This window comes from Seriola aureovittata, chromosome 7 (genome assembly GCF_021018895.1).
Source record: "Seriola aureovittata isolate HTS-2021-v1 ecotype China chromosome 7, ASM2101889v1, whole genome shotgun sequence".
In the NCBI taxonomy this organism is placed as follows: domain Eukaryota; kingdom Metazoa; phylum Chordata; class Actinopteri; order Carangiformes; family Carangidae; genus Seriola; species Seriola aureovittata.
The window spans coordinates 11233551-11249865 of NC_079370.1; the positions used below are offsets into that span (position 1 = coordinate 11233551).

The following is a 16315-nucleotide window of genomic DNA, read 5'->3' on the forward strand; positions in this document are numbered from 1 at the left end:
TTATCTGTGAAAATGGTGATCAAACTCCATGTTATATTAACTGTAAAGTTTGGCCATTAAACGTATTTCCTATTAGATGACAATTTTTCAGTAACTTTAGCTGCCGGGCTTTTTACAGACATTATGACTTTTTCACAAAAAAACAACCAGCAGGGTTAAATTGCAGAAATTCATCATATATCACATATGTTTCTATATTGTTTGGAATTGAGATAAAGACAATACATATTAAGGATATTTATGGTAATCTTTATTTCTGTTTTCCTTTTTAAGAAATTGAACATAATACAAGGGTTAAAGGGACAAAAAGTGTATCAGAGAAACTCTTTCTGAATGTGATAGACTCCAGTCCGGTAGGTGGCGGTAATACAGATGTGCTTTGTCTTAACAAGAAGAAGAAGAAGAGGAAAAATTGTGGCTGTTGGTTGCGGTTGCTCCAGAAGAGGGCAGTAATGTGTGTGTTTAGCTAGCTGTTGCTAACTTTAAGCTGTGTCTAATTCAACAAATGTTCACAGCCAGTCCAGCTAAAGTTTGTTAAATCTAGCTGAAGGGATTTGCATGGTCGTATTTCACCGGATTTGACCTTGAACGCAACACCGAGCTGCCCTCTGTCAGGTCAGTTGAACTTTGACACACTGAGCGGTGCAGTGCATTGAGCCTGTTTGCAGGCACAGGAGACTCTTTCTGGGTTATTGGTTCATTGCACAACAGTTACACATTTAAATTAAAGCGTAGTTACTGCGAACAAAAATAAGACCCGAAGATGACCTCCAAGAAAGTGATCGAGTTGTTCTACGATGTGGTTTCTCCGTACTCCTGGCTCGGCTTTGAGGTTTGTGCCTTTTTAAAATAAATAAATAAATAAAATAAAGTCAGCTTCCATAACACAACCGCAGACTTCGGTATGAATAAAGTTTCACACAGATCATTTGTCTGTACAGATCATGTGTCGCTACAGGAACGTGTGGAACATAGAGCTCAAACTGCGCCCTGCATTTCTGGGTGGCATCATGCAAGGATCAGGTGTGTATAGATCCAGCACCTGTAAACTGTCACACTGCATGTTGCATGTTCATATCCACTGTTTTTACTCTGATTGTTCGTGTCCCGTGTGTCTGTCATGACAGGCAACAAACCTCCAGGTCTGGTTCCAAACAAATTCATGTACATGACCAAGGATCTGAACCGCTTGGCTCAGTATTTTGATGTTCCCCTGCAGCCTCCGTCTGATCCCTTCGAGGCCATGTTCAAAAAAGGTACATGTCAGCAGGATCTGATGAGACCTGAACTGTAGTAGTAGGAGTCAGCGTTTTCTGGGTCTCAGATTAGAGGATTTGATGCTTTTCTTTGTCATATATGATAATATGATGATATTGGTTGGACTGTTTGCCAAATAAAACAAGTTCCCATAGCCCAAGAGAACTTTGACGGACATTTTTCACTATTTTCTGACATTTTGTGGTAATAATGCAGTGAATTCATCTTTCATCTTTCATCTTCCTTCTTCTGATGTCTTTTACTAGGCTCCCTGTCTGCAATGCGATTTGTGGCAGCCGTACAAGAGAGGGAAAAGGGCGGAGACAAACAGGTGGAGCAGGTGTCCCGGGAGCTGTGGAGAAGGATCTGGAGTGAAGACAAAGACATCACAGAACCCGCATCACTGTCTGAGGTGCCAACTAATCCAACCTGGTTGCATTTAAAAGATTAAGAAGCGCCATTTATTTAGTTTTGTCACGTTACCTTATTTTCTTCTTGCAGGCAGCGAAGAAAGCGGGCCTGTCTGACGGTGCGATTAAAGAGGTGCTGCAGATGTCCACCTCAAAGGAGATCAAAGACAAGCTGAAAAGCACAACACAGGATGCACTTGATATTGGGGTCAGTTGTCCCTCAGCTCTTCCTTATCGATTCAGTCGAGAGAGACAAGATATTACAATGTAACAAAGCAAAATCTCTCCTCGTGTCTCTTCCCAGGCGTTTGGCTTCCCCCTGGTGGTTTGTCATGTTGATGGAAAGCCAGAGATGTTTTTTGGATCTGACAGATTCGAGCTGATGGCCCACTGCATTGGTGAGAACATTACTGTACTGTGCATCATTCACAAAAACATATAATGTCAAAGCGACAAGATGAAGATTGAAAAGACATTTGACACGGTCATAATCCACTGTTGCGTTTACTCTGCCTTGATAAGAGAATCAGATTAATGCCTCAAATGTAAATACACTGCTTTAGACACACTGGAGACATAGATACCTTTATTTAGACACTGATAAACATTTGACCACATGACAAACTGCATTGAAACTTTTCTCTTTTGTTTTCTGTGGTTTGTGCGTAGTGCAGTGTCTCATTAGAAATTCATATTGAGGCTGAGATCCTCATTTTTCTTCTCTGTTTCAGGAGAGAAGTGGCTGGGGCCTCATCCTGGCAAATCAGCTGCCAAGCTTTGAGACGGAAGCTGCCAATTATCTCAATTTAATGATGTCTTTCATTTTCTCTAATACTAATACTCTAATTTGTATGCTGTGCCTCATTAACAAATATAACATGTAAATAATCTAACATACCACTGAACTGTTCAATATGTGCCAATTAAAAAAGAGTGACAAATTCCAAATTTCTTTTCTCTGGAAATACAAGGTATGCAAGAAGGATTTGGTTGTTAAGTCTCTAAACTACACAAAATAATGTATATCTATTGTTTTTTTCATTAATGCTATATTTGTAACCTCACTTTTTTATCTTAATATTAACACATCAAAAGTTTATAAAATGCCATGAGCGTTCTCTACAAAATATAAAGACGGATCAGAGTTTAAAGTCAGCAAACCACTTTCATCATCTTAAAATCAGGTATTTACTGTTCTGACTGAATCAATCTTACTTCAACCTCTTAGTGTGAAGTAAAATACATTTTTGACACTTACTAAATCACTTTTTTGGCTCAGTGGTCACCTCACAGCAGGTAGGTCCTGAGGTCAAACCCACTGGCGGGCAAGCAGAGACTTTTCTGAGTGGGTTTCTCCCCCTGGGTCCAAACACATGCAGGTCAGGTTGATGGGAAACTAAACTGCCATAAGTATGAATGCTGGTGTGTATGTGGTTTTTTGTCTGTGTCAACTTCGTGGTAGACTGATGATCTGTCCGGGGTGTAACCCTCCTCTGTCCCAATGTGAGCTGGGAAACGCTTCAGCTGCTGCAACACTAAACAGGATGTGGGTGTAGGAAATGGATGGATGGATTAAACCGTGTTCGTGACATGAATATCAAGGTCGCATCACGTGTCACAACATAAAACAGATGAAAAATGAAGAGTGAAGAAATTAAATTAAAAAGTGGCGGAGGAGTGCGCCATGCCTCTCTACTTTAAATATGAAGTAATGGTGCATTTTCCAGTTTTTACAAATACACATTTGTTTTAGGTTTACACTTTAAATTCTTTATTTCTCTCTGTTTCATCTTTTGATTAGTAAAAGATTGCATTACATTAATAAAACTCACACATCATCACAATCGTTAAAGGGTAATCAGTGATTTTTCAATCCACTTTATTGTTTTGTTTTGCACGTTTCCTTGTTGTCTGAGTATTTGGCAACACATTTGCTTTTTATCAGACTCTCTATTATCTTTACGTTTACATGTGTGCTTCGGAACCTGAGAGCTGGTGCTTCTATTTTTTACTTCCTTTTATTTATTTGCTGAGGAGAAAAGCCTGTGACGCGTCATAATAATACATGATCTGAAATGACAGGAGTGGGATTATGTATGTGTGCTTGATACCTGTTCCTGGAAGGAAATGCAGTTTATTACTGCTGACTAAACACTCCAGAGATTACAGAGCTTGTCATACGAGTCAATGGGCTAAGTGGGGCAAACAGGCTTAACCGAAGGCTGGAAACGAAAAAATGACAAGAGCAGCAGGACCAGTTTCCCTAGACAAAGAGGAGAAAGGCAGGGCTGGAAGCAGCTGACATATTTCAGCCTCAAAAGACAAAGCAAATTACAGAATGTGGTGGAGGAAACCTTAAGAAAGACAGGACACGACTGTGGATTACTACACCTGGATATCAGTGTGGTGCATCACCACTCCAACTGGGGAGGACAGAGACAGAAAGGAGGAGAAAAGGAAGGAGAGGAGAGGGATAAGGAGCAGGTGAGGAGGGTGGAGTTAAGAAAACATTGACGGTAGAACGTAGACAAACAGAGAGCAGCACATTGATCCCCTGAGCCTGAACTATCGCCTGAGAAAAACAAGACAATGAAGAGCTGAACGGCACGACAGAACCCAGACTCGTCATTCAGGTGGGAGGAATGTATGAAAAGTGCCTTACTGCATGAAGGAGGGAAGCATGAGCCTGTAATAACAGGATCTAACATTTTCTTTGGGATATAAGAGACAACCGAAGGAGCTGAGGTAAGGATTTGTTTTGATGTCTCCTCTGTTGCACTTTCATTCTGTCTGTTTTTTTATGACATATCATAATAATAATAAGTAGCAGAGGGAGCATGAGTTTCATGTAATAAAAGTTCTATCTGTGCGTCTCGCTCTGGCTTCAATCCTCCTGTGATAATCAAGAAAATGTTTTTCTTCATTGGTTGGAATATGCGAGCCAGTGCTGTTTTGACATTTATGTTTGCACTTTGGGTGTGTAAAACAACACTAGCATTAATGTGTTAAAAAATGCAGATGAACAGGTTTCAGACTGCTTGGGTCTGATGTAAAAGGAAGATCACAGGGTTGAAGTGTTTCCCTGTGTGTCATTTTTGTACCTGCACACTGCATCTAAGCATAAAGCAGCTTCAGGTAAAGAGGATGCAGTTTTTTCTGTATACAGCTTTGGTGTAAGACGTCTATTCTGGTTAAACTAGCTCATATAATATTACTTCATATTTAAGATTGACCAACCACAGAAGTGTGTGCTGTGAGGCCAAAAGGTTCGAGGTAAAAACACACAGTGAAGTGTCAGAGTTTTCGTTCTGATTACCAGGAAGAAGACGTTTACTCTCAGAGGCTGTGAAAGAACAGCTGAAGTTCCTTGTCTCAGTTACGTGTTCACTCAGACACCTTCTCATACCGGTTACCTGTGAGAGTCATGTTACCATTCACAGACTCAGCTCCTGAGACAAAGTGGGGTTCAGGACTATCACTTTATCTGTTGTTTTCAATCATGGTCATCTATTTATTTAGACACATCGAAGACTAGAAACCTGCTAAACATGAAGTTCGACAAAAGCGAATCAAGTATTCTCAGCAACATTTCATCTCATCTTCTTTTTACATTTGACAGGATGTCTTCATTATCAGACGCAGACTCCCACTGCAAACATGGAGATACAATCTGCGGTAAGTTTTATCAGCAGAGATAGAAGTCGAAGATTGTGGCCCCTAGCCTTGTCTGAGTCTGACCACTGGAAGCCAAAGTGTTCACGTATGTTGACAGATGAACAGACGTACCAGCACACGCTGTACAAACATGTCTGCTATGCTACTCTGAGATTAGTGAGTGATTATAAAGACCGATGTTTCCTTGTGCCTGTTCCTGTTTGCAGAGATCCGTGTCTATGAGCAGGAGGTGATCATAGTGCCCATCTTGCTGCTGGCCAGCTTCCTGGTTACGCTGGTCTTCATCTTACTGCTGCGCTTTTGTCCAGAGAGAGTTGACCGGATCCGTCCACAGGCCTCAAAGTCGGCCTCCAGGAGGGTGCTGCATGGTATCGATGGTAAGACACTGGAACAGACATGGTTTAAGTGAATACTGTTTGCTTTGAACAGTCAGCAATATGATTCCTTGTGTATATTTAAAATAATGAGCAATTTATTGAGTTTTACAGTTTTCTAGAGGTGTAGTGAGATATTTACAGTTGGCAGCAAAGCAGCGATCAGATTGAACTTTTTATACTGTTTCTTGCACTATTCCAGGTAACTGATGAAACTGAAGTTGCAAATGAATCACTTTCACTGACACATATATTTTCCTGTATCAAACTTTTATTTTTCCTTTGCTGCTGTGCGACATGCAGATTTTTATTGCCGCTGGGCAACACTAAACACAAACATTTAATAAATGGTTCATTAAACACTATAATAGAGTGGTAAGCAGATATAAGTCTTCATTAAAGTCAATGTCAACGACTATAACCACCATGAATAGAGCAATAATGCATCACAATCTTATAATGAAAATATACATACACAAAATATGCTTTTATAGGAAAAGTTGTTGTTGTTGACAATGTCCTTATAGCTGCATCGAACTACATTATAGTGTGTTACAAAGCATTTTTCAAATGTTTGTATACTTTTTTTTTATAAATGCTAAATATAAGGACTGTGGTTTTATATATTAAACTGCAGAGCAGCATTTGTGTGTTTTCTTGTTCTAGTGTCCACTGTATAATATAGTTTAGTTTCATTTAGGCATTTTTAAACACACACAAAAAGACTAATAGTTCTATTTACCCTTTCTCACGTAAATTATTATTCTCTTTCTCCCTCTCTATCTGTCTCTTAACTCTCTGTCCATAGCTCCACCAGGTATCAATGTCCTGGAGCATGAAAGCATCGCTCTGGACATGCCCAGTTCCTACTCCACCTTCCACCCCCCAAACACCTACTCCTCAAAAAACCCGTCCATGACTGTGAGCACACTCTCTCTCCCGCCCAGCCCCCACCCACCGCCCCTCCAGCCTAGTTTCACTCCAATTGTCCAGCCCAGGGAGTTGCCCCGCCAGAGGTTGCCCGAGTCCTTCAACCTGGTCTCCCCTCTGCCTTCTGCCTTCTCCGTGCGCTCCGACTCCTCTGTGTCCCTCTACAGGGCCCGTATGGAAAACAGGAATGTGGTACTGCGGGTCTTAAACGGTGAGAAAAGAGCTCTTAATTATCTCATTCGCAGGTTCTTTCTCGTCTGACTTCTTCAGCTACAGTGTTTCTTTTTCCCTCTCGTCACCTTCCTGTCATTTGTATCCTCTGCAGATTCGGCTGACGCCGAAGAAAGACACAGCTTCCTGGGTTTTGCATCCTTCCTGGCCCAGCTCGGACCCCATCCATTCCTGCCGGAGCTTCTCGGCGTGGTCTCCTTGCGGGCTCCTCTGGTGACGGTTGTGGAGGAGCTGGAGAACAGAGACCTGCTCGGCTTCCTGTGGAGATGCAGACAGGTAGGAAGTGTGAGGTTTATTTCTACAAAGGGGGAAACTACTCCGGTGTGCGTAAACTCAAACACCAAACCATATAACTGAAGTTAAAAAGCATTCAAATGACAAAAATATGATTTTTGCTTGTGTTTGGTTTTTTCAGGAACATGTGGATCCTCCCTGTGAGATGACTGAGAGACGAATATTTACCATGGCCAAACAGGTGGCCTCAGCCCTGGTCAGTATGCTAATAACTATGTCCTCACCTTTTCTGTCAATGCCACATGTTTGACTTTCAAATTAGTGACATAACTCAGCCATAACTAATTAAACTACTTTTATGTCATTGGTTATCATTTTTAATGACCTTTACATTTGCATGTTTCAAATCTGTCGAACTGTCCCAGCAGTACCAAAATGCTCTCAAAATGCAGTTCCTGTGCGGCAAAGATGGGAGAGGTGACATTAACTGCACAGACTTATCTGCTTAATCCTGGGACACCTTTGTCTTGTTGCCCAATCAGGAGTTCCTACACAGCAAAGACCTTGTCCACGGAAACCTCCGTGCCCACGGCGTACTGGTCAGCAAGGAGTTCACGGCCAAGCTTTGGGGTCTGCATGGGGTCTACACGAGGAAGAACCAGGGAGTCACTCAGAGGGATGATCCCAGCATGAAGAAATGGCAGGCACCAGAGGTGTTAGCCAAGAGGCCTGCCAGTCAGAGCAGTGACATGTGAGTTTTTTTTATGCCTCCATTCACTAACTTATTAAACGTTGACATGAAATGCATCTTCTGTGTGTTTACTATTAAGAACATTTACTTAGTGGCGGGCTAACCGTTACTTGCCTATGTGTGTCCCCGTCTAGCTGGTCATTTGGCATCTTACTGTATGAAATGGCAACACTGGGTAAGTTCACCTGTAACCTCTCAGAAAACAGACTATTAATAATGGATGAGTGTACTTACTTAGGTTGGCAATATAAATACATACTGAGACTGAAAATGTTCATTTCTGAACACAGTGACATTTTCCCAAACCATTTACACTCTCGTTCACTCCAATGCAATATCTCTGGTTGCATTAGGCATTTATAGGCAATGTTGAAAATCAATAAACAGGACTACTTTATGTCAATATTGGATTTGAATAGGATTTTTGCATAAACATGTTAAAGTACCTTCATCTGTAAGTTATCTAATTTGCTGGATGATGGACTTTGCGCTTCTATCCGTAAAGAGTTTCTATAGCGATTTTCCAGGAAATATATTATACTACACATAATACACTGATATCACAATGTAAAAGTACATAGAGGATGTTATCCATATCTCCCATTCTTACCTCCTACATTTACTGTTTTCTCTCCAGGTGAAGCTCCGTTTGCAGAAATCTCAGTTAATGAACTTCTTCAGTTTCATCAACGAGGGAAAAGTCTGAAAAAACCTTCCAACTGCTCCAACACGCTGTGAGTATCCAGATAATACACACCTAACCGGAAGCAACTCGTTGACTAAAGAACTTCTCCCATTAACAAGTATACTCTAAAGTTCAGACTATTCTCTCTCTCTCTCTCTCTCTCAGGTACTCCATCATTAAGGGTTGCTGCCATTGGAAAGATCAAGATCGTCCCTCCCTGGCTGACGTGAGCCGAAAGCTCCTCTCAGGAGAGAAGAACGCCTCTGACAAACTCCTCAAGGTGCCTGGGACAGTTAACATCGAGCGGTACCTGCAGGAAGCAGGATATGGGGAAACAAACAGCTACACTGTTTTCTGAGCACTGCTAGTGCCAGAAAAACAAATTGCACTATTTCTCAAACACTCTAGTGGTGCACTTTTCCTACACAAGTCTTTCAGGTGCAATAAAAGTGTTTCAAGATCTGTTTACAAGTGCTTTGGGCACTGAAATTTATGTATGCTCATACTTCAGGTCCATGCAACAAAAATGATGAAAAGTCTTATGTGTTAAATAAGTTATTTACTTTTGGGAAACATGCATTTTAATCCAAGACCTCAACTGTGGGGAAATACATCTAGTAGACTTTTAAGATATGTAAACTTGATAAACATACAGCTGCTGCATCCTGAACTTGTAGTTGATACTGTAAATATATGATATTTTACATGTTTACATCCTAAAGCCAATGTATATTAAAAGTTAATATGTTATTACTACATTTTTGTATTATTCCGTATCAGGCAGAGCTGTGGAAATGAAGGACATAATGCGATTGAATTATTAATACACTCAATGTTTTCTCTATAAGCTCAGTTCACGGAGACAGATAGCTTTAAGCAAGAAATGAACTGAACTGTTTACATTTGAATAAATAATCATTATGGGGCCTGGAATGACCTTTTCTTTTTCACGTGGATGTGTTGGGGGTAATAAATGTATACACAAATACTTCCAGTAACAGGTATTGTTTATTGGTAGTACTGCATACACAGAGCACTTCCACTCAGCCCTTGAGAGAGCAAACCATGAGGAATACCTATTTTCAGGTAGTTAGGTTGATTAAAGCTACTAAAACTATATTGTATCCATGAAAAAATAATTTCGATTGTAGTACAAAATGGAAAAGATATAAAACTAAACTTTTAATAACTGGTAAAATGAACTAATTAAAATGCCAGGCTTTTGGAGTGTCCTTAGCTCGATGTGATTGGAGCCTGGATTGAACATCTATGGTGAAAAAAAACAAATAACTACTACAAGACTAAGACATTTAAATGAAGTGACTGTTGCTGACATCAGAAATCATATCACTAAAGTTAAAGCACCGTTTGAGATACAGCAAGAAGGCAACGTTTCTTTTTTTTTTTCCTTTTTTTTTTTTTTTTTAACCCAACGGGTGAACCGTCCCAGCTAGAAGACCTAGCACCGATTACTGCAGGCTGGCGTATAGTATACATACAAAACAACGACAGAAAAAAAGTGACAAACACTACTGACAGGGGTATTTCAGACTGCCCATGCACACCACTCAGACATAACAGTATGCATACAACATGTTTTTTGCACATTCAATGTCCAGAAAGTAAACTGTCCATCCCCATGTCTCTGCATGACTGATGTAGCACCATTATTTTGTAAAAAAAAAAAAGACATCCATACTGTCCCTGGAGATCTCAGTCTTAGGTTTTAAATTCTTACTAACAGAGGAGCAAGTCCAGGTATTGATTTCAGTGAGGAATTATCAATGAGAAAACGATCCCCGTGTGCCTCTCAAGTACTGACTTCATCACTCACGCAGGCTGTTGATGGAGGCACAGATCTTGAGAGCAGGACCCAGCTTAATATTCATGGTGGAGATGAGATGGTCCTCTCGCAGGAGCAGGAGAGCCTGCCCGTCTATTTCCTGTGACAGAAACTGGGCAGCCAGCTCTTCACAACCTGAGCGCAACAGAAAGACAAGATGATACAACTAGCACGAAAACAGACCAGGAGTCACGGCTAAGACTTCAATCACTGAGCACGAACCTTGAAGTGAAGAAATGAACCTGCAGACTTCTTCAACGCTCCACTGAGCAGGAGTTGCCGAGAGAAAGTTGGCGCCCTCCAGTGGGAGGCTACCAGGAGCTGAGCTGTCAGACTGAGGAGCGCTGTGGTCAGCTCGAGAGCAGGAGTGTGAAGAGCTTGGGGAAAGTGACGGAGAATCGTCCTCTTCCTCTTCTCCATCGCTTGACACGTCCTCTGAGCGACTGGACTCAGAGTGACACTGCACCCAAAATAGCGGAAATTCAGATACAAAAGCCAACGATAAAACAATTTGCTGGCAATAAAGTGACATGGTATAAAACCATCCAGTGTGTTAGTCTGACTCCCAATGCTGTTACTTAAATATTTATAAAGACGGGTCACAAATATTAAGTTTCATTTTAAAGAAAATGTTAAATGATTTCCTATGAACAGCTGGGCACTGTAGTTTTCTTTGCAAATGTTACTTAAACAGAAGTAAATAGTGCATTTGTTAGGGACTATTTTCATCAGCGGAGTAGTACACATTTGGTGCTCTAGTGAGTATTTACAGCAGCAAAGTGTACGTGGGATTGATTCAAAATACACTATAGAGCCGGTGTTCATTGCAATAAAGGAGCATGTGGCTCACTGGTGTGTTTTTACAAGTTGTTGTTTAAAATCAATGTACAATGAAAAAATGGATGTCTAACCACACCCAGCTTTAGATAAACAGAAAATACTTGTTAGTTGGATTAATTCATTGCTGTTTTGATTTTTTCATGGGATTTGCTGACAACAGGAAAAGCAGAATATTTCCAACCTCACCCTTCGAACAGCGGAGCTTACCTTGACAGGTAGATGCCTGCTTGATAATTTATTACAGGCGATATTAGAACTGTTCCTGCGAGAGGGGCCCCTGCGCCTCGCAGCGCTCTCAGTGGGTGCTGGAGGCGATGCCAGTCCTGCACCACTTCTCCCCCTGCTTGTCTTGAAGTGTTGGCTGCAACTTACATTATACCTGTGGATAGCAGAGCACAGTCAATACTCAGGAAAACATTTGGATTTTTACTCCAACCAAACGACCAATGTGGACAAGGTGCTTAATCAGTGGCATCACTGGGTACAGTTGTTGGCTGGAATGAAAACCTGCTAACTCTTGGTACTTCATTAGTGAAGCTCATAGAGTTTTTAGTTTATTTTATACAAGACAGCACAAAATAAAGTTAAATTATGCTGAATAGGGAAGCTTGGGGATGTTAGTGGAAATCCTACCTCTTAGCACAAGTATTTGAACAGAACCTCTTTGATCCTCTGAATTGGCTGGCTGGAGCGAGGCTTCCACAGTATTCACATTTCAACACTGGAGAGGAAGAGGAAAGGATAAAACCCCATTACATTTAGTAAAATTATCACCATACAAAGTCGTTAATGGTTATCATACTTGATCATCAAAAAATAAATCTTATTCCACCACTTACAAGGAGGTCCGTTTTCAGAGCGGCCTACCAGGGCAAAATCTCTGTCTTTGAGGAGTCCAGCCACCTGTCACATCAAATATTAGCCAGACAGTAAGGAATGTTATCACAGAAAAGTGCAGTCAATATTATTCAAACCTAAGATCGCATTTAATATGAAATGTGTGCTTTCATGGCAGAGCAGCCTTACAGGGAAGGGTTCAGCTCCCTCCTGAATGACAAAGCCCTCTATGAGGTGGGTGAGAACTTGAGGTTTGACCACTGCCTGGGGAACAGGCGCTCTTTCCTTGTCCCCATGCCCGACTCTTGACAAGGGCAGAGGTAAGGATAGGGTGGGAGGAGATGAGAATGCAGCGGCTACAGGAGGAGCTAAATTCAGGATTGAAACAAACAGGGGACAGAATAAATTTTTAACCAGATTTCAAGATTCATGGTCACAATTTGCAGGTGTTGCTACAAATAATTTGTGCTTGATTTGGAGATGACAAAATCGACAGACCTGAGTCCTTTGTAGGGGCAGGGGATAAGGGAGGAGCAGAATCTTTCATTGGTGCAGAGTCTGAAGATTCTGTTGCCATCTCATTTGGAGCATCACAGTCTGATTTTCTCTTCAGAGAGCCATTGGGAGGCTTTGTCTGATGGTACGTGAAGAAAAAAGCAGCAGAAGGTGTTAGAATTCTTACCCAAAACAGTGTCAGTGTCACTAAGCGCATCCTTCCAGTTGTCTTACCATAGCGCTGCTGTTGAAGACCGCATTAACATTCCCACCAGCTGTGTTTTCCGGGGCTGTGCTGCTCCGTGCCTGTGCAAGGGCTACAGCCTGTGCATTTCCTGCTAAGCCCTGCCTGGCTCCCACCAGCTGCACAGGGATGTGGGGAGGGTTGTGCCCCCCAGTGCTGGCCTGGCTGTTGTTAGGTGGTGCTGGAAGAATGGGAGGTGGGTGTCTAGGAGGCAGCTGCACAGGTAAACGGTGTCCCTGAGCTGTCTTGGGCTGGATAGGCACAGGGCCTTTGTCTGCGGTAGTGCTGGCCTGTTGTAGCGGCTGCACCACCAGAGTCTGCGTGTTGACGTTGGCTTTTGGGGCCACTGAGCCGATTGGGTAGCCCTGGGTGGAGGTAGGAACATTTGAGGTGGGCACCAAGATCACAGGGGCAGCAGAGGGGGAAAGGAGGAGCTGGGAGAGAGGGAGTGCTGGAGAGGAGGTGGAGGAGGGAGCTACAGACGCAGCAGGAGTAACAGTCATTGCCGCCTGGTTTCCAGTTTTTACAGTCATAGTCTTGGGGGTGGACTGCTGAGTAAAGTTAGGTTTGGCCATTTGTTGTTGCTGTTGTGGTTGTACTTGCTGCTGCTGAGCTGTCTGGGGGAAAGTCTGCTGCTGTTGACCAAGAGGAAAGCTGGCAGCATCTTTCCTCTCTGGAAGCTCAGACTTGACAGCAACTGCTCTGGGAGTGGAAGCACAGTGCAGCGCCAGGTTCTGCACCTGGGACATGAAGAAAGGTGTAGATTGTGGTGAAATGCATTTGAGAAATCAAATTTTGAGGACTGTATGACTTTAAATGGCTCAGACTTAACATTACAGGTAGGTAATGGTACTCAAACCTGATCATTGTCAGACTGCGCACTGGCAGTGGTAGGAGCAACTTCATGCTGTTGTTGCTGCTGCTGCTGCTGCTGCGGCTGTGTCTGGGCAACTGTTGCTACAGTAGCTGTTGCTGTACCACCAGGCATAAAGATGAGCTGAGAAGCAAGGGGAGCCCTGAGAGAGCGGTTGACCTGTGTGAGGAACAGGACAAATGATCAATCTTGTAAACACCAAATATTTCTGTGAAAGACTTCTTAACTACATTGAATATTTAATGACGCCATCAATTTTGATGATTATTGTCAATATTATTTTATTGTCAAACAGCTCTTTCAAGTTATTATCCACTATCATTAATACCCAATTAGATCTTTGGAACACCAAACATACAAGCTTTTTCAGAGATTATTGCCAAAAATGGACACAGTGCAAGATAAAATTTTAACTCACTCTAAGATACATCTGTCCCTGTCCTGCCGAGTTTCCACTCAGTAACACCGACTGGTTGAGAGCTGGAGTTGTTGCAGAGGTGACTGGCCCATGGGGACGGGGATTGGTCATTGTCCCACCTGCAGATGTGGTGCTTAGATTGACCTGGGAAGAACAGAAAATTAAGTTTTTAACCAAAACTGCCGACTATTTTCATAAATAAGCTGTGTGACTGATCATTCCAAAATGACTGACATGAAAACTCACTGTGGTGGGCGCCTGGGACATGCTGTTACTCGGGGTATTGGACTGGCGACTAGCTGCAAGGGTGGCCTGGTTTAAAGAGAGAAATCACATAGATGGAGCGTGATGTTTCTGCTGACCATACTTTTGTACTACCTATTTTTTTCTGTCATTATTATGGTTACCTGTTGCACAGCAGCCAAGTTATGGAGTTGGGCACTATTGATCTGCTGCTGCAGCATGAGCTGCTGAAAGTACTGAGCTGCATTTGGCTGTCTTTGCAGTGCTTGGAGAGCCTAAACACAGACACACATACACAGACTGTTTAAGAATAATTTATAAGTATCTACATTTACATATTATTAACAATTCAATATATGAAACATTAGTCTTCTCATCATACCCGTGCTTTATTTTATGCACACAAACTCTCACCTGTACAGCCTGTCTCTCATATAGAGACATGTGGGCTATCTGGGGTGCACGCGAGTTCCCACTTGTCTGAGGATTTCCATTGGTGGTGCCTGTGTTTTGGTCTTCACCTGCATCCATGTTTGCTGCACAAAACCAAAAGCAGTTGTGACAGAACGCTTGTGCCCTATACATAACAACTGCTTCTACTTCTACAGCATAACTTTTAAACTGTAAATATCTAGGCAGAAAAACTTGTTGAATATGCAATTTAGTACCCCTCCCTGGAACCACATACTAAAAATAATTTGAAGAAAAATAACTAGCTCAAACAGATTTACATATGAAAACTCAAATGATCAGTTATTATAGCTTCAGTACATAGAAAAAAAACTTAAAACAGTGGGTTTCAAATGTCTCACAGGCACTGCTGGCATAAATGGAGTGATACGTGGTGAAACCTCTAGGGTCCCACTGCAGGAGTATTACCTCAAAGTTTCCAGTACTGGGTTCGTTATATATAAACAGAGGTGCCTGGGATTACTCTTACAGAGAGTCAATAAATCACAGCCAGCTACACCCCTGCACAGAGTTGTAACTACTTAAGAGCTTGGCAGACGTTATCGCTGACCCGGTTTGGCTACTGATGGTGGCGAGCAGGAGCGTTGTGGTATTTTCATTAACACAGCAGTTGTCAACATGATAGATGGATACGAGAGAAAGAACAACATGGAGGAAAGCTCATAAACACAAAGTAAGACAGAGGCTAGCCAGCTGTGGCTAACTACAATGGACTTTGCTAGTTAGCTTTCCCCAAACACAAGTCTGACATGTCATAATAAAAATATATTAACTTTTGTAACGGTGCTAGAAAAAAGGCCGAGTGCAGAAGTGTTAAATGCAAGTAGAAGATCCGTCGGGTTGTTGCTAACACTAACGTTTACTGACATAAAAGATGCAGCGTTAGTTTATAGGCTAACCGACTAGCAATGCTAGCAGGTATAAAGCTAGCATCTATCCAGCTTTCACTACTGCATGAAGTTAACATTTAATGGTTTTCGGCGTGCTCGGGTGTGTACCTCTCAATGACTTTTCTGTTCTTTTCAGAGTTATAAGCAATTAGTTTTATATTCCGATCTTGGTTTTACCTGAAAAATAACGACAGCCCCTTTTAGGATTTTTGCCTCCAACAAAACCCCGCCCCTCACAGGTTTTCTTCTTTTTCTTCTTCTTCTTCTTCTTCTTCTTCTTCTTCTTCTTCTTCTGCTTCTGCTTCTGCTTCTGCTTCTGCTGCTTCTGCTGCTTCTTCTTCTTCTTCTTCTTCTGCGGCTTCTTCTTCTTCTTCTTCTTCTTCTTCTTCTTCTTCTTCTTCTTCTTCTTCTTCTTCTTCTTCTTCTTCTTCTTCTTCCTCAGTAACGGCCGCTGGTCATATTACTGCCATCCTCTGGATTCAGTCAGCTCCTACATTGTCCCGTCTAATAAACTTTTAACATCAGTCCTGTTTTACTTTCCCCCACGAAGTTTACGAAGCATATTCTGTTCTGTTTACTTCCAACCCACTCCAGTATCTCCTTTAACTCTCTT

General features: G+C 42.0%; 3 protein-coding genes across 5 annotated transcripts; 2 read left to right on the forward strand and 1 right to left on the reverse strand.

Moving 5' to 3' along the window:
- Nucleotides 1–412: 412 nt before the first annotated feature.
- Nucleotides 413–2609, forward strand: LOC130171978 (glutathione S-transferase kappa 1-like). The gene is made up of 7 exons (XM_056380349.1): nt 413–832; nt 942–1023; nt 1128–1256; nt 1524–1669; nt 1759–1875; nt 1972–2065; nt 2399–2609. Exons 1-7 carry the CDS (start codon nt 764–766, stop codon nt 2446–2448), a joined length of 687 nt encoding a protein of 228 aa, XP_056236324.1. The 5' UTR covers nt 413–763; the 3' UTR covers nt 2449–2609.
- A 1099-nt stretch (nt 2610–3708) lies between these two features.
- Nucleotides 3709–9393, forward strand: styk1b (serine/threonine/tyrosine kinase 1b). Its single transcript, XM_056380294.1, has 10 exons — nt 3709–4412; nt 5287–5342; nt 5549–5719; nt 6525–6857; nt 6972–7153; nt 7293–7367; nt 7654–7862; nt 7997–8037; nt 8500–8596; nt 8713–9393. The coding sequence occupies exons 2-10, from the start codon at nt 5288–5290 to the stop codon at nt 8903–8905; spliced, it is 1356 nt and encodes a 451-aa protein (XP_056236269.1). The 5' UTR covers nt 3709–4412; nt 5287; the 3' UTR covers nt 8906–9393.
- A 143-nt stretch (nt 9394–9536) lies between these two features.
- phc1 (polyhomeotic homolog 1) lies at nt 9537–16016 on the reverse strand. Of its 3 annotated transcripts, none has more exons than XM_056380209.1 (14): nt 15880–16016; nt 14756–14877; nt 14506–14616; nt 14333–14410; nt 14099–14242; nt 13666–13839; nt 12797–13546; nt 12566–12701; nt 12257–12435; nt 12070–12133; nt 11864–11951; nt 11438–11609; nt 10613–10850; nt 9537–10525 (listed from the first exon to the last, which is right to left on the reverse strand). In XM_056380209.1, the coding sequence occupies exons 2-14, from the start codon at nt 14870–14872 to the stop codon at nt 10374–10376; spliced, it is 2403 nt and encodes an 800-aa protein (XP_056236184.1). In that variant the 5' UTR covers nt 14873–14877; nt 15880–16016; the 3' UTR covers nt 9537–10373. The 3 variants fall into 3 exon arrangements, with proteins under 3 accessions (XP_056236184.1, XP_056236185.1, XP_056236183.1); XM_056380210.1 differs by having other exon boundaries at nt 14345–14410; nt 15811–15903; XM_056380208.1 differs by having other exon boundaries at nt 15811–15903.
- Between the last annotated feature and the right edge of the window lie 299 nt (nt 16017–16315).